Here is a 22,096-nt window from a genome sequence, read left to right as displayed (position 1 = left end):
TATTCCTAAAGACCATCAAAATGTTCCTCTATTGTAAGGTGGTTAAATAACGTATCTTGTTCACTGAACCGTGTTAATGAGTTCCAATCGAAAACAGCACACGCCCTTTATTTTTGTTTGTTTTACATTTAATTTTTTTTCATTCAAATTACCAATTACCACAGAAAGCTCACAACCATTGTCAACTGAATGATTTCAATAACAAAAACTCTTTGAATTCTTTCTGGATAAAACACAATTTAAAGTTCAATTATTCCAATCTCACAGTTCCAATCTGTTCCAATAACTTTTCTCGACTTCTTTCAAACAACACTCGGGGTGTGTGTGCGATTATGTTTTTTTCTTTGGATCTTTCGCCTTGGAATATTAATTTTCATAAAGGGAATGTGCAAAAACACATGAACGCAGAGCGGTAAGAAGGGCCCCGTAACCCTTTTTCAATTGTTAACATTATATGGTTTAAAAACAAATGTTTTGGTTCGAATGGAAAAATAAAAAAAATAAAAATTTTTAGTGGGTTGGGCAGTGTGTACCGACGATTTTGGGCTTTGTTTTATTGAAATTGATTTTTATTCAGATTTTTTATGCAAATCACTCCGAATTATTAACACTTCCGTGACTTCGAATCAAAATTTCTGTTTATTATTACGATCCGCAACTACGTAGACCGTTAATTGATCCTGCGGTTAATTTAATTCATTTTTGTTCTCTCTCCCTCCAGAGCCCTCGTGGAATGCAACCGTGTTGCAGTCCGCCAAGCATTCCAATGGCTTCGAAAAGTCCAATAATGGAAACGGCCAAAAACATCTGCGCGCTGACTGAGTCAAAGCAGCAACGATCCGGTTGTCCGTTAAAATTTTCAATAGCAAAAATCATGGAACCAGACGAACGAATCGAACGAAATCGAAGTCCGATCGATGAGGACAATAGTTCGTCGGATGTTGACGTCAGTACAACCACATACGATTCGGCGTTCAAAAAATATATTCCAACCGCCAATACGGTGCATCAATTTGTCAGTAGTCGACAGGAATTGATGAATCAATATCCATTGCTGTATTATCCCGGTCAATTAATGTGTGCAGCCGCTCAGTATGCCGCTCTAACGCAACATCCAAGTGCCGCCAGTTTATTAAGTTCGACAAATCCCACCAATCCGTTGCATTTGAGCGCCGTTAATTCAATGAATCATTTACAAAATCAATCGATACGACGATCCATATCAACGGCAGAAAAGGCACAGCTGCAATCCCCAGTGAAACCAAGCAGTGTGACGAAAAGTTCCATTTTACCATCGCCAACTTCAAGAGACTCATCGGCATCGACGAAACAGAAAACGTTTGCGTGCCAAGAATGTGGTAGGTGCTCGATTACGAATTGCTTTTAATGTTGAAATGATTGAAACGATTTAGGATGTAGATCTCGCGATTTGAAGTCAATGCATAGTACACTAACCTCGACTAATTTTTGTGTTTCAGGAAAAGTTTTCAACGCTCATTACAATTTGACGCGACATATGCCGGTACATACAGGTCAGTATTTTGTGAAAATTTATATTTTTCTTCGTTCTTTAAAATCGATTTATCATTTACACCCTTAACGTTTACTTGGCTTTTCATTTCTCGATGAACTGTGAGGAAATCCAAATTTTGTCTTTCGGTCTTTGAATTAAATTTTGAACGATGAACATTGAGCTAATGAATTGTAATAATAAAGTGGACAAACGAGAGTGTTTATTGCAAATGAATGTTTAATTTCATCGTCGTCTCGGTTCTGATGAGAAGGAGTTTCTGTCTGATGACTATTCGAAGAAGAAAATTTTTATTTTCCAACCCGTGCGACTCTTGGCCCTCGCTTCGCTCTGGTCGCAAAACTTTGCTCTTGTTGGAATTTCCTATCTTTTCCACTCGGTAAACTAATAACTATTGCATGCTAGCTGCATGTGCTTTCTACTCATCACATAACTCGGAAAACAAAGTTGTAAAGTCACATTTTCGTGTGTTTATTGACCTCGGCTTCGCATCAAACCAACAAAATTCACTCGGCTTTTCAACTTTTTATCCGTTTTTATGCAAAAGCAGTAAGAAAGATTAGACGAGAACAGGCCCGGCTCGACTATACTGTGAATTTGGTTGATTCTCGAAGGGCTTTTTGGATTATTGAATGAAAATTTTTCGGTTTTTAGCCCCGTACGAAGTACGAAGGGGCTTATAGGATTACGGTGCCGTGTGTAATTGATGGAATTCGAAGCAGACGGTAAGGGCAAAGTGTTTGCCTATGTTCATAGATGACGAATCCGCAATAAAAATTTGGGCCGTCTGTCCGTCTGTCCGTCTGTCTGTCACGTCGATATCTTGAGTAAATCAAATCCGATTTCAAAATTATTTTTTTTCCCTGAAAGATAGTCAAAATAGTGAGGCTAAGTTCGAAGATGGGCATATTCGGGTCGGCCCTTCGTGAGTTAGGGCCACCTAAGTGATTTAAGGTCTTTTGGTGATATATATGGCAAAATAAACGATGGAAATGTAAATGACACGGCAAATGATAGGTATTGTCAATACCAATCCAGGAAAAAAAAGTTTTTTAAAATCGGGTGAGTGGACCGTGAGTTAGGGCCTTAGAAGTGAAATGCTACTAGGGCCCTATGTGTATTTTACATAGAACTCGAGTAAATTTCATTCGTTTTTCGTAATTTTTGTTTGATTTGGAAGGTAATAGAATGCCGAATAGAATGTTGTTGAAAAAAAAAAAAATTTGGGTCCTTGGCCTAAGGCCGCTACTAGGGCCCTATGTGGATTTTACATATAACTCGAGTAAATTTCATCCGTTTTTCGTAATTTTTGTTTCATTTGGAAGGTAATCAAAGGCCGAATAGAATGTAGTTGAAAAAAAAAAATTAAATTTGGGTCCTTGGACTAAGGCCACTACTAGGGCCCTATGCGTATTTTACATATAACTCGAGCAAATTTCATCCGTTTTTCGTAATTTTTGTTTCATTTGGGAGGTAATCAAAGGCCGAATAGAATGTAGTTGAAAAAAAATATTAAATTTGGGTCCTTGGCCTAAGGCCGCTACTAGGGCCCTATGTGTATTTTACATATAACTCGAGCAAATTTCATCCGTTTTTCGTAATTTTTGTTTCATTTGGAAGGTAATCAAAGGCCGAATAGAATGTTGTTGAAAAAAAAATTAAATTTGGGTCCTTGGACTAAGGCCACTACTAGGGCCCTATGTGTATTTTACATATAACTCGAGCAAATTTCATCCGTTTTTCGTAATTTTTGTTTCATTTGGAAGGTAATCAACGGCCGAATAGAATGTTGTTGAAAAAAAATTAAATTTGGGTCCTTGGACTAAGGCCACTACTAGGGCCCTATGTGTATTTTACATATAACTCGAGCAAATTTCATTCGTTTTTCGTAATTTTTGTTTGACTTGGAAGGTAATCGAATGCCGAATAGAATGTTGTTGAAAAAAAATTAAATTTGGGTCCTTGGACTAAGGCCACTACTAGGGCCCTATGTGTATTTTACATATAACTCGAGCAAATTTCATTCGTTTTTCGTAATTTTTGTTTGACTTGGAAGGTAATCGAATGCCGAATAGAATGTAGTTGAAAAAAATTAAATTTGGGTCCTTGTACTAAGGCCACTACTAGGGCCCTATGTGTATTTTACATATAACTCGAGCAAATTTCATTCGTTTTTCGTAATTTTTGTTTGACTTGGAAGGTAATCGACTAAGGCCACTACTAGGGCCCTATGTGTATTTTACATATAACTCGAGCAAATTTCATCCGTTTTTCGTAATTTTTGTTTCATTTGGAAGGTAATCAAAGGCCGAATAGAATGTAGTTGAAAAAAATTTTAAATTTGGGCCCTCGGACTGAGGCCGATACTAGGCCCTTCAAAAAAATAAAATTTTAGGGCGATTTGAAATTTTTGTTTCATTTGAAAGGAACGTCGTACGGGGCTTCGTAATTGCGCTATGCGCAATTTCTAAGATGTACACATTTCATAATAATTTTACTTTAACTACATTAACCGGCGCAATAGGCTTACGGTCAAAGTAGGGTGACAGACGCACTAGGGTCACGTACGCAATAGATATACGGGTTTGTACGGGGCTCAGTCGCAACAAACGCTCCGACTGTTCTGATGCCTCGTTTTAAGTTGTATGTAGCACCTGAGAGCTTTTTTCGAGTCGATTCGGCCCTGGACAAAAAGCTTTGTTTATTGGAGAAAAAAAAATCGTGTTCGTCGACTATATGAGCAACAGTCCCATAATTTCCTATCCTTCCCATCTCATCAATTTTAGAAACATTTTACTCGCACTTTCACTTCTGTAATGTTCATCAGTTTGGCTGTCTATTGATTTTGTTTGATTTCAGTTTTTCTTTTGCTTTTCACCTCACTTTTCCAATTCCACGTCACAGTACGAGAGCCTGTCTCTTAACTCATCATTAAACTACTCCCTGTTTTGAATAGGAGCCCGTCCGTTTGTCTGCAAAATATGTGGAAAAGGATTTCGTCAAGCATCGACTCTGTGTCGTCACAAAATAATTCATACGTCGGAGAAGCCGCACAAATGCAACATCTGCAATAAAGCATTTAACAGATCGTCGACGCTAAATACCCACACCCGAATACATGCCGGATATAAACCGTTCGTTTGCGAATATTGTGGGAAAGGATTCCATCAGAAGGGAAATTACAAAAATCATAAGCTCACTCATAGCGGAGACAAAGCATACAAATGCAACATCTGCAATAAAGCGTTCCATCAAGTGTACAATCTGAATTTCCATTTATTTACCCACAATGACAAGAAACCATTCACTTGTCGAATCTGTACCAAGGGATTTTGTCGAAATTTCGATTTGAAGAAGCACATGAGAAAGTTGCATCATGAGATTGGTCGAGGTGGTGCGATTGCACACAATGGTAATAACCATCATCAACAGAATCGTTCAAATCACTTGTCATCAAGTGCGTCTTCAGTGAACTTAACGACGACAACAACAGCAGCAACTGCATGGCATGCAACAGCTGGTTTGCATCAAAGTGGTCTTAGTAATATTCGATCTGAATATGCAAGTCCTTTTATGATTGGACAGAGAATGGATACTCCATTCATTGCCAAGGTGTTTTGATATCGACAAATATTCACATAGAAGCGTGTGTCTCTGCTCCATTGAATGGAACGCTGGATGTTAATAATATAAATAATTAATGTGGTTCAAAGTGATCGTTCGAAGTGTTGTGTTGTGCAAGAGTTGTTATTAATGTCATAATTGATGTAATGTGTGATTGTGAACGGTTCAATTGGTATATGAACGATGGCAAGCACAAGAAGTTGTAGATGGAAATGGATTTGTTTCGTTAAAGTGAATACAAAACGAAACCTTCGTGCTTGAATGTGCAATAAGAATTTTTGTTATTTTTAGGACGAAATTTAATGTCGAGATTTTTAGATCGTTTGAAATAAATGCTTCGATTTTAATACAAAAATAAGAAAAAAATTCGTTTTGCAACTTCCTTTAGGAAAGTTAAAATATATTAGAATCACTGCGTTTGTCTCTTTTATTTTACTTGTTGAGCTGTCGTATCTTGCCTTTTGAGCTAAGATTGAACGTCAGTTTTCACTTCAATTGAATTGGTGGCAGGGGCTAATTTTTGAAATTTTTCTTTCATTTTTTTAATTTTTTCCAAAAACTTGGAAAAGTCGAGAAAATATGAAAAAACAAGGCATCAGAACAGTCGGAGCGTTTGCTGCGACTTAGCCCCGTACGACCCGTAATCCTATTTCGTCCGTAACTAAAATACGTCCGTAGCCGTAATACGCCCGGAAACCTAATACGTCTACAACCCTCTAATGCGTCTGTTACCAAAATGCAAGTCAAGTTGGGCGTGGTCAAATTTACTGAAAGTGTTCATTTTTAAAATTGCGCATAGCGCAATTACGAAAGCCCGTACGAAGTACCTCTCAAATAAAACCAACAATTTACGACATTATTTTAGAAACCCAAAATTTTTTGCCAACTTTCCTTTGGGTATTCAATTACCTCTCAAATGAAACAAAAACTAGCAAAATCGGATGAGATTTACTCGATTTATGTGCAAAAAGCACTTAGGGCCGAGAAGCGGCCTTAGTGCAAGGGCCCAAATTTGAAACTTTTTTTTGCCATCATTCTATTCGGCATTCAATTATCTCTCAAATGAAACAAAAACTAGCAAAATCGGATGAGATTTACTCGATTTATGTGCAAAAAACACTTAGGGCCGAGTAGCGGCCTTAGTCCAAGGACACAAATTTAAAACTTTTTTTGCCATCATTCTATTCGGCATTCAATTATCTCTCAAATGAAACAAAAACTAGCAAAATCGGATGAGATTTACTCGATTTATGTGCAAAAAACACTTAGGGCCGAGTAACGACCTTTGAGCCCTCCCAACAAGCCCACGTTGCATCTTACCCAAAAACAATGTTCAGCAACTTTGTTCTACTCGTCAATACCTTTCATTTGATATATCACAAGCAGCCATTGCGTGCGTATTTCGGTAGATATCGTCGAAAGACTGAAAAACACCTATAGGGCCCTAGCTCTGGAAGGAGCCCATTTTCGAACTTGACCTTACTTTTGTCGATACCAATCGGGAAAAAAAAGAATTTTCAAAAAAGGTTGTGATTTACTCAAGCTAGAGGGGTCACAGACGGACGGACGGACGGACGGACATTTTTTTTATTGCGGATTCGTCATCTATTAACATAACTAAATGCTTTGCCCTTACTGGCTGCTTCCAATTCGACGTGTTACAAACGGCATATTAATCTTATAAGCCCCCAGTACTTCGTACGGGGCTAAAAATGTTTTCCCAAGAATCAAGCGAGATCAGCTATTGCCAGTTTTGAAAATTGTAAGAGAACTGAAGTCCTCTATGGTAATGCTGATGAAATTTTTTAATAGGAAAAGCACATCCCTGCGTGCACTATATTGGTTTTTTGTCGATTTTTATTCCTCCTTCACTCTAACACAAGAAAGTCGACCAATCAAGAGGGTTACCGAGTGGCAGATATTTGAATATTCCATTGACAATGGATTTACAAAAAGACAATCCTCGGAAGATTTTCAAGGATTTTCCTATCGTTTTCTAAGGATTTTCAGAGGATCTACTGATTCTGAATGGATTCTCCAAAGAATCTTCTTCAACTTTCAATGGTTTTGAGGGATTCGTTTGAATTTCGACTGACCGAAATCGGCCCTATTTATTCCGGGACTCTTTTATACATGCCTAGTTAGGCCTTGGTGCCTAGGCTTCAAAACCAGTCTCAGATATTTTTGATCTTCCATACATGGCTGGTTGTAAGTGGCCGAAAGTCGGAAAATGGAGTTTCGTAGTCCAGATCTCATTTCCGTCTGGTAAAGAGGACACGGACGTGTATGGGTTCGTTGGAAAGCTGAGGTCGTGTACTCCTGGGGCAAATATTAATTTCATAAAATTTGATGATAAACGGCCGAAAATATGCCTTCTGGAAAATTTCTCAAAATCGATGTAACCTCGATGAACTTTGACGAGTGCTGTGACCTCACTAATGCAATTATTTGATTAAACAAGAGGAGATTGACGCGGCAGGCGCGTTAGCAATAGACTCGCACGTTTCTAAACTACATTTTTCGCAATATTTCCACTCATATCGTAGTTGAGTGTAATTGCTATTACAATTGCCACAATCGCAGTAGTCCTTATTACATAAATTCAATTACGAAATTCATGGTAAAATTGTGAAATCACATAATAGTCAACTGTCAAATGTCGAACAATGTAGGGTTAGCGGATCATACATTTTAGCGGATCATACATTTTAATCAGTCAAGTCGTGACGCTCGTCTAGTTAACATCTCCGCTAAAACATTCTCTCTCAACTATCAACTATTGATAGTTGACTATCAATAGTTGAGGGAGAATGTTTTAGTGGAGATGTTAACTGGACGAGCGTCATGAATTGACTGATTAAAATGTATGATCCGCTAGCTACTAGATTGTTCGACATTCGATGGTCAACTATTGAAAGTTAACTATCACACCAATTTCGCAATATTTCCACACATTGCGTAATTGAATTTATTACAGAAATTTACAGCAATTTACGCAGCCCTCGTCTGGTGAACATCTTCGTTGAAGCATACTGCTGGCCACTTTCAGATACTAATATTTGAGTTCTCATCGAAAAGGCTCACCCTCTATCACATATCAGACATACGTGAGAATGGTAGTTGGGCAGAGTGAATTCGATCTGGACTAAAAATCTGAATGGAGTGATGTGTGTCGTTGCGCGAGACGCTGTGACCTATAAAATTTTCAGTTCTGATCGAAAATGCTCACCCTCTATCAATTTACCAGACTCAAGTGATAATTGTAGATGGGCAGAGTCAATTAGATCGGGACCAAAAGTTTGGATAGTTTGAGTGTGTCGCTTCAACCGTCCTTAAATCATATTTTTCTAAAGTAACGACACACGGACAGACAGACGGACGGACGGACGGTCGGTCGGTCGGTCGGACGGTCGGTCGGACGGACGGACATGGCTCAATCGTCTTATAATATCATACTGATAATAATTGCCCACTACGATATAGGCCGTTTTCGATTATTTCACTTACTTACACGATGGTGGGCAAAACATATAGACTCTCACGATTTACTTCGTATCGTGCGAGTCTAATTATTACTTATTATGAATGTGGAGGACCTCAGCTTTACAGCGATACGCATATTTAGTAGTTTGGCGGACACACACAGTTTTCATCTGTTACGTAGTCACGTGCCAAACTACTAAATATAGGTATCGGTGTAAAGCTGAGGTCCTCCACATTCATAATAAGTAATAATTTAATCAAATAATTGCATTAGTGAGGTTACACCTCTCATCAAAGTTCACATAGGTTCTCTAGATTCTGAGAAATTTTCCGGAGTTCATTTTTTCGGCCGTTTATCACCAAATTTTTTGATTTCCACCTCACGGAAATGAAATCCGGACTACGAAACCCCATTTTTCGACTTTTGGCCACTTATACAACCAGTCAGGTATGGAAGATCAAAAATATCTGAGACTGGTTTTGGGGCCTAGGCACCAAGGCCTTACTAGGCATGTCAGTCGAAATTCAAACGAATCCCTCTTTCTCCTTTTTATTTGATTTTATTGAGCCAAAGGAATTTCTATGAATTTTTAGACTTTCTTGAGTATTTTCTAGTGATTTTCTATGAATTTAAGGAATTTCTTTCGTAAAATTTTGAAGGATTTTTACATAGTAATAATTTCACATAGTTCCTCCTCTTTTGTAGCTGTTGTGGTTCGCACACACAATTTGTTTAACAAATGAAAATCTAGATTTTCATTTGTTCAACGAAATTCTGATTCAGTTTCAAACCACAACAACTCACAAATTAGACAAAAAAGTCTAATTTCACTTTTTTCTTTTTGTACAAAGGATCTCTATGAATATTTGCCCCTCGAGGATTACTTATTCAACGGTGAATTTTCTCTTGCTCCTAACGATTCCCTTATGGCACTAACATTCTCCTAACTGTAAAGATGTGTTCAACTCAGTATTTCTGCTCATCTGTTGTGTCTATCACAAAACATAACATTTTATCGGACAAAAAAAATTTATTTCAAAATAAAATTTGTTTCAAAAAATAGGCGCCCGCCCATTCATATGCAAAATATGTGGAAAGGGATTTCGTCAAGCATCAACTCTATGCCGCCACAAAATCATCCATACATCGGAGAAGCCACACAAATGCAATACATGCGGTAAAGCATTTAACAGATCATCGACATTGAACACCCATACGAGAATACATGCGGGTTATAAGCCGTTCGTTTGCGAATTTTGCGGGAAGGGATTTCATCAGAAAGGAAATTATAAGAATCACAAATTGACGCATAGCGGTGATAAAGCTTACAAATGTAACATTTGCAATAAAGCTTTCCATCAGGTGTATAATTTAACATTGTAAGTACTCGAGCTGTTGAGTTGCTTACCTCTTTCTGTTGACCTTTCACTATGACGACAAAAATAACGTTAGCATGATTATCGAATCTATTACTTGATTCGATCTGAGTATTTTAGCCGGACTGTAAAAGAATCTGTTACTTCATTTGTTAAAACATATTAATAAAACCACGATTGCTACAGCTATTCACTTATTTTTGTCGTCGTTGTCACCAACAGATGATAATGTCGTCCGTAGAAAGTTGTGTTCGTTTGCAATCTCATGATGTTTTTTCTTCCGCAATTTAGTCACATGGGAACACACAGCGACAAGAAGCCGTTCACGTGTAAAATATGTGCCAAGGGATTTTGCCGCAATTTCGATTTGAAAAAGCACATGCGAAAGCTCCACGAAGCTGGTGGCCGTTCGGCCCGATTTCACAGCCAATCGACTCATGTTTCGTCGAACACAACGATATCGAATAGCACACTAGCCACAACAACAACAGCAGCCGCCGCCTGGCAAACAGCATCCGTATCCAGTCTGCATCAAAGTACTTTAAACACAATCCGCTCGGAATATGCATCACCATTTCTATTGTCAACGGCGGGCCAACGAATGGATGCACCGTTCATAGCGAAAGTGTTTTGACAGTCATATTATTCGGAGACGATACACAGTTCAAAGTACATGTCGTAAGAGGGAATATTTGTTTAGAGAAAAAAAAAGATTTTATTTATTGAAATGACGGATCAATCATTTCGGATTTGTTAAGTATTGGGATGATGATTATGTGGATTTAATGGTGTACAAAGAAAATGAAATTACAATAGAAAGATCTGTTGACAATCCTGATCTAATGGACCACTCATAAAGTACAATCGGAATTCAAATAAAGAATGAAAACTAAATCCTCAAGGTGTCTAAATGGACGACCTGACCTCACTCCTCAAATTTAATTCCATTATGAGGAGTGAGGTTTATCGACATTTTGACGATTTCCGTTGCACTACGGTTTTGAGATCCACATCCTTTGACTGAATCCTTCCATATTTTTTGTGTGCAAACGAATCAAATCCGTAAACCGCCTTTTAGCCTACCTACAACCTCGTCGTGTCCCAGTTAATATATTTTGTGAGCGGTCCATTACGAATCCATTTATTAAAATTAATTTTATGTGCAATTGATTGACGAGATACAAAAAAAGTCTTATCAAAATTATGATTTTTCGTGCTCTAGAATCGAAATAAATATTTTATTGTGAATCAAATCTGTATTTTGTTGACTCGAGGCCACGATCAAGCAAGAAATCACGTATTTGGAAACATCAGAATTCATGTTATAGCAACTTGAAGGTAAGATTATCGATAAAAGACCAGTTTCCAGCATTAAGAAAAGGGAAATTTTAAAATTGTACTCAGGAGTATTCAGCTTGTTTTAATAAAAATTCAAGAAACTGGCATTCAAGCATGGCATTTACTGTTACTTCATAACTTAATGGATGGCTTGGCACGTTGAGCTTCAAAATTTTTAGCCCCGTACGAAGTACAAAGGGGCTTATAGGATTACGATGCCGTGTGTAATTGATGGAATTCGAAGCAGACGGTAAGGGCAAAGTGTTTGCCTATGTTCATAGATGACGAATCTGCAATAAAAATTTTGTCTGTCCATCTGTCCGTCTGTCACGTCGATATCTTGAGTAAATCAAATCCGATTTCAAAATTTTTTTTCCCTGAAAGATAGTCAAAATAGTGAGGCTAAGTTCGAAGATAGGCATATTCGGGTCGGCCCTTCGTGAGTTAGGGCCACCTAAGTGATTTAAGGTCTTTTGGTGATATTTATGGCAAAACAAACGATGGAAATGTAAATGACACGGCAAATGATAGGTATTGTCAATACCAATCCAGGCAAAAAAAGTTTTTTAAAATCGGGTGAGTGGACCGTGAGTTAGGGCCTTAGAAGTGAAAAGCTACTAGGGTCCTATGTGTATTTCACATATAACTCAAGTAAATTTAATCCGTTTTTCGTATTTTTTGTTTCATTTGGAAGGTAATCGAACGCCGAATAGAAAGTTGTTGAAAAAAAATTAAATTTGGGTCCTTGGACTAAGGCCACTACTAGGGCCCTATGTGTATTTTACATTGAACTCGAGTAAATTTCATCCGTTTTTCCTAATTTTTGTTTCATTTGGAAGGTAATCAAAGGCCGAATAGAATGTTGTTGAAAAAAAAAATAAATTTGGGTCCTTGGACTAAGGCCGCTACTAGGGCCCTATGTGTATTTTACATATAGCTCGAGCAAATTTCATCCGTTTTTCGTAATTTTTGTTTCATTTGGAAGGTAATCAAAGGCCGAATAGAATGTTGTTGAAAAAAATTTTAAATTTGGGCCCTCGGACTGAGGCCGATACTAGGGCCCTATGTGTATTTATACTCAATAAATTAAAATTTTAGGGCTATTTGAAATTTTTGTTTTATTTGAAAGGAACGTCGTACGGGGCTTCGTAATTGCGCTATGCGCAATTTCTAAGATGTACACATTACATAATAATTTTACTTTAACTACTTTAACCGGCGCATAGGCTTACGGTCAAAGTAGGGTGACAGACGCACTAGGGTCACGTACGCAATAGATATACGGGTTTGTACGGGGCTCAGTCGCAGCAAACGCTCCGACTGTTCTGATGGCTCGTTTTATTCGACCTCTCGTGGACATGAAATGTTTTTAGTGGTTTTTGTAGACGGCGGCACCACGAGTAAGAATAACATAACAAGAAAATATTTCGATGGGAAAATTTTTAATTAGATCGATTTTTCGTTTTTTTGGGACCTGCGGGAAGGTTTCAAGACTGTTTGGACCCTACTGGTGACTTGTTTGATCACAAAAATATAGTTACTGCTTAGCCTGAGGTCTAAACTTTACAGCGATACCAATCATGATATTCATGACTAACAATAAACATATCAGTCAAAAAATTTGTGAAAGAAAATTTTACAACAAGAAATTTGCGTCACAAGTGGCAGATGTGTTGGGTTAGAAAACTGTGACTGTACACCACCAAGTCGTCTTTTGAAAATACATCACTTCGATGAAGATTATACAATCTGGCAAATTCTGTTGCGATATTCGCTAGAATACAAATCTAGGCATGTTCACTGAAAAACATCATCAATCGATGATAAAATTTGAAATGTTAAATTTCCAAATAATCCTCGAAATAGTCGGTCCAACATCAGTCGAATGTTTTATCGATAATCGATAAATACCGACTGATCATCGAATTATCAGTCGATTTTTATCGAATTATCAGTCGATATCTATCGATTATCGATAAAACATTCGAATAATCGATAATTTATCAATCGAACGTGCCTATAAAGATCAAATACAGCAAATTCGATTAGGATTGGGATCGTACAAGTTTGTATTTTGGTAGGACTTGCGTCACTCGTTATCCACTTGATGGATTTTCATAAGGTAGTCCGTTTTCTTCTTGGTCATGACATTTTTGCAACAATTCCTAATTTCAATTGAAAAAAACCGATTTTACGATCCATTTTTAAATTTATATGTCGAGGCAACGCACTTCAAGTATGGTGGTATTCTAAATAGATGATGATGATGTGGATTTTTTTTTCATACAAATTAGTACCCCGAGTAAAATTAAAAGTCTCAAAAGTTCGAAAAGTGACGTCTCACGGTCTCAAATCCTTTGTATTGTGAGACGTGATTCGTCTCTTTTCGAGCCTATGAGACTTTTATTTTTATTCGGGTACTCTTTTTAGCAGTGTTGCGACCCGAAGTGTTAAATTTGACTAAATTTGGATTGAATCTAAAAGAGTAAAAAAACGGAAAATTTAAATTTAAATTAAAAAAACGCTACGAGTCGGATTCACTTTTGCTTGAAGTGCGTTGGTCGAGGAAAATTTTTATCAACTTCGAGCTTATGTAGTGTTAAATACGCCACTAAGCATATTAAAATGCACGTCGTCAATTATCAACGTCTATATTAACGTTTTACGAAATTAATCTTCAATAAAAAATCTAATTTGAGTAACGAGATACCACGGTCAATAAATCATAGGTTTTTATACTAAAGTTCAGTAACTGAACTCAACGAATTGAAACGATTTTCTGTACATTTTAATTATCGTATAAGTCTTGACAGCCTAAATTGAGGCTGCATCGAAAATAACTACTAGGCATCGATATACATTAGGCAATAATACTGATCGTCAGACTGCCTTAACCTGTTACAGACGGCAAGCATATAACCAACATTACTATCGGGTCTATCACTTCCATCGATCAAAATATTTTTAATCTGTTGATCTGAAATCTTGTACTTCAATTTTTTTAAACATGAATTTTACTGTATAAAGGACCATATTAACCAGAGCTTGTCATTTTTTTGTCGTCGTTGGAGATATAACAAGATTGTTTATAATTTCTAATTTGTATGCATAATTTCACAAATTTTTCTACTAAAAGTAATCTTCACTTAGCAAATTTTTAGCCTACATTTGGGCTCAAAGATTTTATATTTTTGATGTCAATTAGCATCTTTTTCTAAAAAAGTAAAAACATAGTTTGGTATTGCTTTAATGGTTTTAATAGAAAAAAAAAAGATTTTGGTTCAGAGAAAACATCAAAAAACGAATATTTTTCCGCCTAAATGTAGGCTAAAAATTTGCAAAGGGTCTATTGCTCTTAACCAAATTGCCCCATAAAGTTATAAAATGCTACTTCTATTCGACTGACATAATAATAATTTTTTTGGAGTGTAACCGTTTCCAATTTTATCAATCGAGAGAATTTGGAGTATAAGATTGCCAGTGAAAATTCGAACACATTGATAAGATTAGTTTCATTCACATATTTTTTTGGTTGACAAGAACTTTAATCATCCAGCACCTGATACGCCAATTTAAATGAACGATTTGTTTTTAAAGACATTCAACAATCGATAGCTCTAAAGGTTAAATTACGTATCAGCTTCTGTAAATTAAATTTTAGTTCTTTTTTCGATAGTGGATGTGTTTGGTCAATAAAATTCGCTTGAAAAATTTGAAGAGATAAACGTAAAATTATGAAACTACCCGGTGCCTACGCCAGTGTTGATTTTAGACATGTTAAAAATCAATATATTGCGGTTTTCTGGGGTAAAAAATCTAAAAATATCAGCAATAAAAGTGAAAACAACAGCCAACAGATGCAAAGTGATTCCGACATCTTTAATGTTTATGACTCAATCGATTGGTTGTTGTTCATTCATAAAAAGCCTTGTGCCTTCAGGCTAAAAATAGTTTGAAATACAAATTCGATTAACATTTCAGTGATGACAAGACAACAGTTGGCTATACTACAATTGAATCTATTACTTCTTTTGGTCTAACAAAAGTGTAAATAGATTGACGTGAATCTGTTACTTGATTTCTTTTAACATGTATTCGGCCAACGCACTTCAAGCAAAAATGCATCGAGTGACAGCTGTCAAATAGAGTACTATTTTGTATGAAAAATGTTTCCAGATTATTTTACATTGCCAAAATTTGTTCTATACATTGTCCCGTATCAGTACTCTATTTAGAGTACCACTCATGCTTGAAGTGCGTTGATTCGGCTGTACATGACCTCAATTGTCCTAAATAAACATTGAAGATTGAGAATACTTTGAATTTCGATTGAGTTGTGCTGGTCGAAGTTTTCGCTCAAATTCACTCCGAAAAGCTAAAGAGAAATAGTTGTTTTCTGCAACGGCGCTTCGAAAAGTGAACTTTTTCATGCCTCATTTGGGTGACGTATGAAGGATCTTTTATTCACTGGTTCAGTAGCGGCTTTCCTTTTCGTCACTAGTTCCGAAAAGTAAACTAGTGATGAAAAGTAAGTGGTGTTAACGAGATGATTAATGGGTTGATAGAATTCGGAATAAATTGGCCATTAGGGCGTATCGAATTTTTAGAATTTTAAGGGCCGCGATAGCCTGTGTGCGGAAAACGTAGATCATTGAAAACTAATTCCAGGCATATGGTTGATGGATCCGAAGGTGCCCGGGAAGACGTCCCCCCGGACGACTTTAACTTTCAAATGGTCATAACTCGGAAAGTTGAGAGTATTTCTGAAAACAATGTTCTAGCAGGATGTAGAGCGTTAAAAACTCTACAAAACTGCCAAAGAAACCGATGGTCCAAAAGGTGTGTCTGTCGAGGTTTTCTAACATCGAAAGTTCGACATTTTCGTTTTTGACTTTTATTTCCTGAGAGACAAATTATTAAGTTTAGCTTTTGGCATGAGGTTTTAGAGGAGGTCGAGTACTACCAGTACACTAGGCATTGTCCCGGTCGGCGATCCATCCGAAACCACTTTTTCAACATTAATGAATGAACTTTTTAAGTGTACCCACGTCGCCCACGAAGCCAGTGCAGACACTGTAACCGGTGTTGCTGAGTCGAGGTAGCCTTGGCCAGTAAGTGCACATAATATTCCATAACAGTAGCTGAACTCTTTTACAAAATATTTGGGATCTCGATGTAGCACATTATATTGACACGGTATACCACGAAGTTCAACCTTTTGTAAAAATATGGAAAAATGTGTATTTGCAACGAAATCGACTTCTTACTACTGTTCGTGGGTCAAATAACTAATTAAAACGATTATTTGTTGTTTTTCTCACAAATTTCACTTTCTCAGATTTTGTAGTACAAAATGTGCTACACCGAATTCTTAAATATTTTGTAAAAGAGTTCAGCTACTGTTATGGAATATTATGTGCACTTACTGGCCAAGGTTACCTCGACTCAGCTACACCGGTTACAATGTCTGCACTGGCTTCGTGGGCGACGTGGGTACACTTAAAAAGTTCATTCATTAATGTTGAAAAAGTGGTTTCGGATGGATCGCCGACCGGGACAATGCCTAGTGTACTGGTAGTACTCGACCTCCTCTACAACCTCATGCCAAAAGCTAAAGTTAATAATTTGTCTCTCAGGAAATAAAAGTCAAAAACCAAAATGTCGAACTTTCGATGTTAGAAAACCTCGACAGACACACCTTTTGGACCATCGGTTTCTTTGGCAGTTTTGTAGTGTTTTTAACGCTCTACATCCTGCTAGAACATTGTTTTCAAAAATACTCTTAACTTTCCGAGTTATGACCATTTGAAAGTTAAAGTCGTCCGGGGGGACTTCTTCCCGGGCACCTTCGGATCCATCAACCATATGCCTGGACTTAGTTTTCAATGATCTACGTTTTCCGCACACAGGCTATCGCGACCCTTAAAATTCTCAAAATTCGATACGCCCTATGGCCATGAATGAATCAAATTTATTGAAGTTCATTAAACTGAATGGAGAAATTAAATGGAGAAATTGTGTGAAGTTTGCATTTTGAAAGATCACTTTCCGCAGCAGGTTGCAGAAAACGTTGTAGGCAATACGTTGCGAAACGACTTAGTTTTCGTCAAACGCCTTTTCTCAACTTGTTGCATAAATTACTATCATGCCTCTTATCATTTTCAAGCCAACATGTGCGCTATTTCGTATGGAAATCTAATTGGTTGGTTATCACCGTCACTCCTACTACTTCTTTCACAAAATTCACCGATAGATACTGGTCCAATAAACACAACTCAAGCATCATGGTTAGGATCGATATCCTATCTGGGCGGATTTTTCGGAACTTTCATATTTTTGGTCATCATTAAACTGCTGGGAAGGAAAATTGCTTTTTGCATTCTGGCAATTCCGTATTTTGTAATTACAAAGACAACCGTCCCTCATCCACAAGTCAATTTTGATTTTTTTTTATCTTTTCAAAGCTTTTCTGGTTGACTGTAGTACTAGCCAATAGACTGGAATTTTTATACGCTGCCAGAGTAATAGCTGGGATAGCCGGTGGTGGAACAAGCATTGCGATTCCTTTATTCGTTTCGGAAATAGCCGATGATACGTAGGTATTTTCCGAAATAGAAATTCAGTTTCTGATTATTGTGCTGCAAATCGGGCAACATGAAACATTGAAATGATGTTCGTTCTTCAGTATCAGAGGTATGCTGGGCTCGATGCTGATGGTTTTCGCATGCTTCGGAATTCTGCTGGCTTATGTGACTGGATCGTATATGACTTACAAAACAGCGCCATACGTTATGATGGTATTCCCTGCCGCTTTGTTTGCTTCATTTGCATTTCTTCCGGGTGAGTTTCGGTTAACATGATCTACAAATTCTTCAAGAAATTTAATCCTTGTTTTCCTCGCGGGGAATTCACAGACACTCCCATGTCTTTAATGTCACGGAACAAAGCGGAGGCGGCCGAAAGGTCTCTCAAATTTTACAAAAATTGTACGGGCGGTTCAAAGCAAGATATCGATAGATTTGAAACGGAAAAGGCAAAACTGTACTCAACGATTAAGGCAAACCAGGAAAAAGGGGAAAAATTGGTCTGGGCAGATTTTAGTAAGTTTTGAGCTTTAAAGATCAAATTCCACAGCATCACGTCTATGCTGGACCAATTAGTGGCGTGAATACCACTCCCCAAAGTAAACGAATTTTTTCGTCATAAAACAGCCACCAAGGAAGCACGAGTCGGCATCGCCAGAGGCCTATGCGTAGTTCTACTGAGCATATTCTGTGGATCACCGGTACTATTGAATTATGCGTCGATTTTATTCGCAAATTCTGGATCCGGTCTCGATCCGTCATTGTCTGCTATCGTTATGATCACCATTCAATTGATAGCCACAGCTACATCATCTTCATTGGTTGATCGAATCGGAAGACGCATTCTGTACATACTATCCTCTGGTGGAACGGCAATTGGAATGGCAGCCATGGGAACGTACGTTTATCTATCATTTAAGGGAACCGATTTGACTGGCTTCGATTGGGTACCAGTTACCAGTCTATCATTCGCTGTCTTATCTTGTAATATCGGACTGATTCCGTTGGTGTTTGTTGTTTTGTTGGAAGTGCTTCCAGCAAAGGTATTTCTAGTCAACGGTTTTTTAATGAGGAAATTTAGTCAACTGTCGTTTCAGATTCGAACGGTTGCGGCAACTTTATGTTTGTCCCTAATCAGTTTCTTCATGTTTTTAATGGTGAAATTTTATCCAATAATTGCGGAAGCTGTAAACATGCATTCTTGTATGTGGTTCTTTGCACTCGTAAGTGTGTCGGGAGTAATTTTTGCGATCTTCTTTTTGGAGGAAACTAAAGGAAAAAGCATCAACACATGAAATGTGTAGCAATATTTCGAAGCGATGTAGCGTGTAAATACAATTACGATTGATATTCAGTTTACTTGTGTTTCCATTGTTGCTCTAACTGCTCCCACAGTACGAAAGGAATTCTCCCAACATCGATCCAAACTATATCATTGACTGGTGAGGCGACATAACTACATGGGCAATATCGTCAGGAACGATATTATCGTTTTTTAGACGATAGTATCGTCCAAAAAACGATAGTATCGTTTTTTAGACGATACTATCGTCTAAAAAACGATAATATCGTCTAAAAAAATTTCATACAGGACGATAATATCGTCAAAAATTATAAATTTTAAAATATTTTCAGGACGATATTATCGTTTTCTTGACGATATTATCGTTTAAAAAACGATAATATCGTTTTTAAACGATAATATCGTTTTTTTGGACGATACTATCGTTTTTTTGATGATACTATCGTCTAAAAAACGATATTATCGTTCAAAAAACGATAATATCGTTTTTTTGACGATAATATCGTCCTGGATGAAAATATCCGCTGGACGATATTATCGTTATTTTCTTTTTCTGAACAAATTTATCGTTATTTTGGACGATATTATCGTCCTGGTCGATAATTTTTGGGACGATAATATCGTTTTTAATTAATTTATTTTTTTAAATTTGAGACGATAATATCGTCCAGGACGATAATATCGTTTTTAATTTATTTAAAATAAAAATTCTAGATGATAATATCGTCCTGGGCGATATTATCTTTCTGAATGGTTGTTGAAGACGAAACACAAAATCTTGTAGATAAACACCTTTTTATAGACGGCAAATATATATTAAAAATTGGTTCATTTGGTTCCGTAAATTTAAATTTTATATCGAAAAATTACACAGACTAATTATGAGACGATGCGAGAAAAAAAAATTAACTCCTAAGTTCCGACACCGTTCCGGCGCCCGGCTCGCATTGCGGCCCTCCGCTTCGCTCCGGGGCAATGGGCCGGATCGCTTGTTAAAACGCCTTTTATGTACAATCAAAGTTGGTATTCATTTCGTAAAAAGATGAATTATTTAGGGACGAACTAAACGCCTTTTTTAAACACTGATGTGTAGGTGATTTCCTCTGACAATTGTTTTTTGATATTTTGGAAGAGAATTCGGTTCTTGCTGCACCTCTGAGTAAAATTAAGTCTTGGACAATATTACCACCCAAAACTAAACGATAATATCGTCCTGGGCGATATTATCGTTTTTTTAAACGATAGTATCGTGCTGGACGATATTATCATTTAAGAAAACGATAATATCGCCCAGGACGATATTATCGTTTTGGACGATATTATCGTACAGAAAACGAAAATATCCATTAGATTTTCTAGAACGGTAATATCGTCCAGAAAACGATAGTATCGTTTTCTGAACGATAATATCGTCCAGAAAACGATACTATCGTCCAGACAATATTTTAGAATTTTCCAATTTAGACGATATTATCGTTCTGGATGAAAATTTTTTGGACGATAATATCGTTTTTTTGGACGATAGTATCGTCTAAAAAACGATAATATCGTTTTTTAGACGATACTATCGTCCAAAAAACGATATTATCGTTTTCTTGGACGATACTATCGTCTAAAAACGATATTATCGTTTTTTAGACGATAGTATCGTTTTTTAGATGATAGTATCGTCCAAAAAAACGATAATATCGTTCCTGACGATATTGACGGTGTCGAAATGTCCCGCCACCTCATTGACTATATCAAAGTCGTAATTTATGACAAGACCTTCATACATCAACAGTGAAATTTTAAACATAATTCTCTCTCTCTCTCTCTCTTTTTCTCTCATTATAAAGCTTTATGAGAGACTTACATCTTCCACTCATATCAATATTGAGTAAAAAACGCGTTGGAGTTACTAGTGAACTTAGTTGTGTACTGTTGAATGGGGATAAAATGTTCATTAACATTAACATCAGCGATTAAACTGTCACATACGCCTATATTCATCTGTTATCGACAACGACGACGAAAATAATGACAAGTTCTAGATAATGTGGTCCTAAATATAATAAAATGCGCGTTAAAAAATTGAAGTACAAGATTTGAAATCAACAGATTAAAAATACTTTGATCGAAGGAAGTGATTGACCCGATAATAATACTAGTCATATGCTTGTCGTCTGTAACAGATTAAGAGTGATATCGCCACAACTTGAACCAATTTTGGGGAAAATCAATACTAAGGTTCGGCGATCCGGACGAGCTATAGCGCGTTGGATTCGTCTTTTCCTTTTTTTATTAATTGTGTACTCTTGGTGTAAATTGGTAGAATGCAGGCACATGTCATAGGGTAGGGAAAACACTTTTTTAGTATTAACTCGAGGTAGACGATTTTTTAAAAGTTGAAATGTTGTGCGAGTGTGCGCCTCTAAAAGACCTATCACTAGAGTATAGGCACGAGTCGGTAACCACTGTACGTTCGGGAGTAAACAATGAAAGTATGGTCGATTTTTGCACAGTACTGCTGGCCTGCAACAGAACGTTTCCGTGAAATCGACTATGGGGTGTTGTAGCAGGACACACTCACTATCATCCCACGTAAACTAAATCTCAGAAAAATTGTGTTGCAGGCCAGGAAGTTGCACGAAGTAAAAAGTTGCCCAGATTTAACCAATTTTTTCATAATTTCGAGTTCAACCAACGGCGTTAAAGTCTGATTGTGATCAAAAATTATCCTAAAGTGATGCTATTTGCATTTAGGGATCATATCATGAGTCCAAGAACGAACAATGCCATTATACTTTGTGTATACTCACTAGAGTGGTTTTTTTCCGTAAAATTTCAATTTCAAACCGCCTCAAAATATGGTTT

General features: G+C 37.1%; 2 protein-coding genes across 4 annotated transcripts in view; both read left to right on the top strand.

Moving 5' to 3' along the window:
* LOC119072787 (fez family zinc finger protein erm-like) overlaps positions 1–11,268 on the top strand; it is a 47,848-nt gene extending 36,580 nt beyond the window's left edge. For 2 of the 3 annotated variants that reach the window (XM_037178082.1, XM_037178080.1), the window contains exons 2-4: positions 722–1,358; positions 1,479–1,532; positions 4,488–5,433. In XM_037178082.1, coding sequence (XP_037033977.1) covers positions 734–1,358; positions 1,479–1,532; positions 4,488–5,152 — 1,344 coding nt within the window. In that variant the 5' untranslated portion in view covers positions 722–733 and the 3' untranslated portion in view covers positions 5,153–5,433. Of the gene's footprint in view, positions 1–721; positions 1,359–1,478; positions 1,533–4,487; positions 5,434–9,702; positions 10,019–10,306 lie in introns of those variants that run through there. The other variant, XM_037178081.1, reaches the window with a different exon arrangement.
* Positions 11,269–14,901: 3,633 nt separating this feature from the next.
* Positions 14,902–19,289, top strand: LOC119072785 (facilitated trehalose transporter Tret1-like). Its single transcript, XM_037178079.1, has 7 exons — positions 14,902–15,160; positions 17,520–17,752; positions 17,818–17,948; positions 18,039–18,193; positions 18,268–18,453; positions 18,565–18,980; positions 19,035–19,289. Exons 1-7 carry the CDS (start codon positions 15,088–15,090, stop codon positions 19,230–19,232), a joined length of 1,392 nt encoding a protein of 463 aa, XP_037033974.1. The 5' UTR covers positions 14,902–15,087; the 3' UTR covers positions 19,233–19,289.
* The last annotated feature ends 2,807 nt before the right edge of the window (positions 19,290–22,096 follow it).

Source organism: Bradysia coprophila (genome assembly GCF_014529535.1).
Source record: "Bradysia coprophila strain Holo2 chromosome IV unlocalized genomic scaffold, BU_Bcop_v1 contig_84, whole genome shotgun sequence".
In the NCBI taxonomy this organism is placed as follows: domain Eukaryota; kingdom Metazoa; phylum Arthropoda; class Insecta; order Diptera; family Sciaridae; genus Bradysia; species Bradysia coprophila.
This window is presented reverse-complemented; position numbering and strand designations above follow the sequence as displayed.

What these genes read in the sequence shown, in the direction of transcription:
- LOC119072785 (XM_037178079.1), top strand. Translation starts at nt 15,088, where the DNA reads ATGAAACTACCCGGTGCCTACGCCAGTGTTGATTTTAGACATGTTAAA. An exon ending in TTCTGGCAATTCCGTATTTT is followed by an intron (nt 17,753 to 17,817) that starts GTAATTACAAAG and finishes ATCTTTTCAAAG; the next exon opens with CTTTTCTGGTTGACTGTAGT. An exon ending in TGGAAGTGCTTCCAGCAAAG is followed by an intron (nt 18,981 to 19,034) that starts GTATTTCTAGTC and finishes CTGTCGTTTCAG; the next exon opens with ATTCGAACGGTTGCGGCAAC.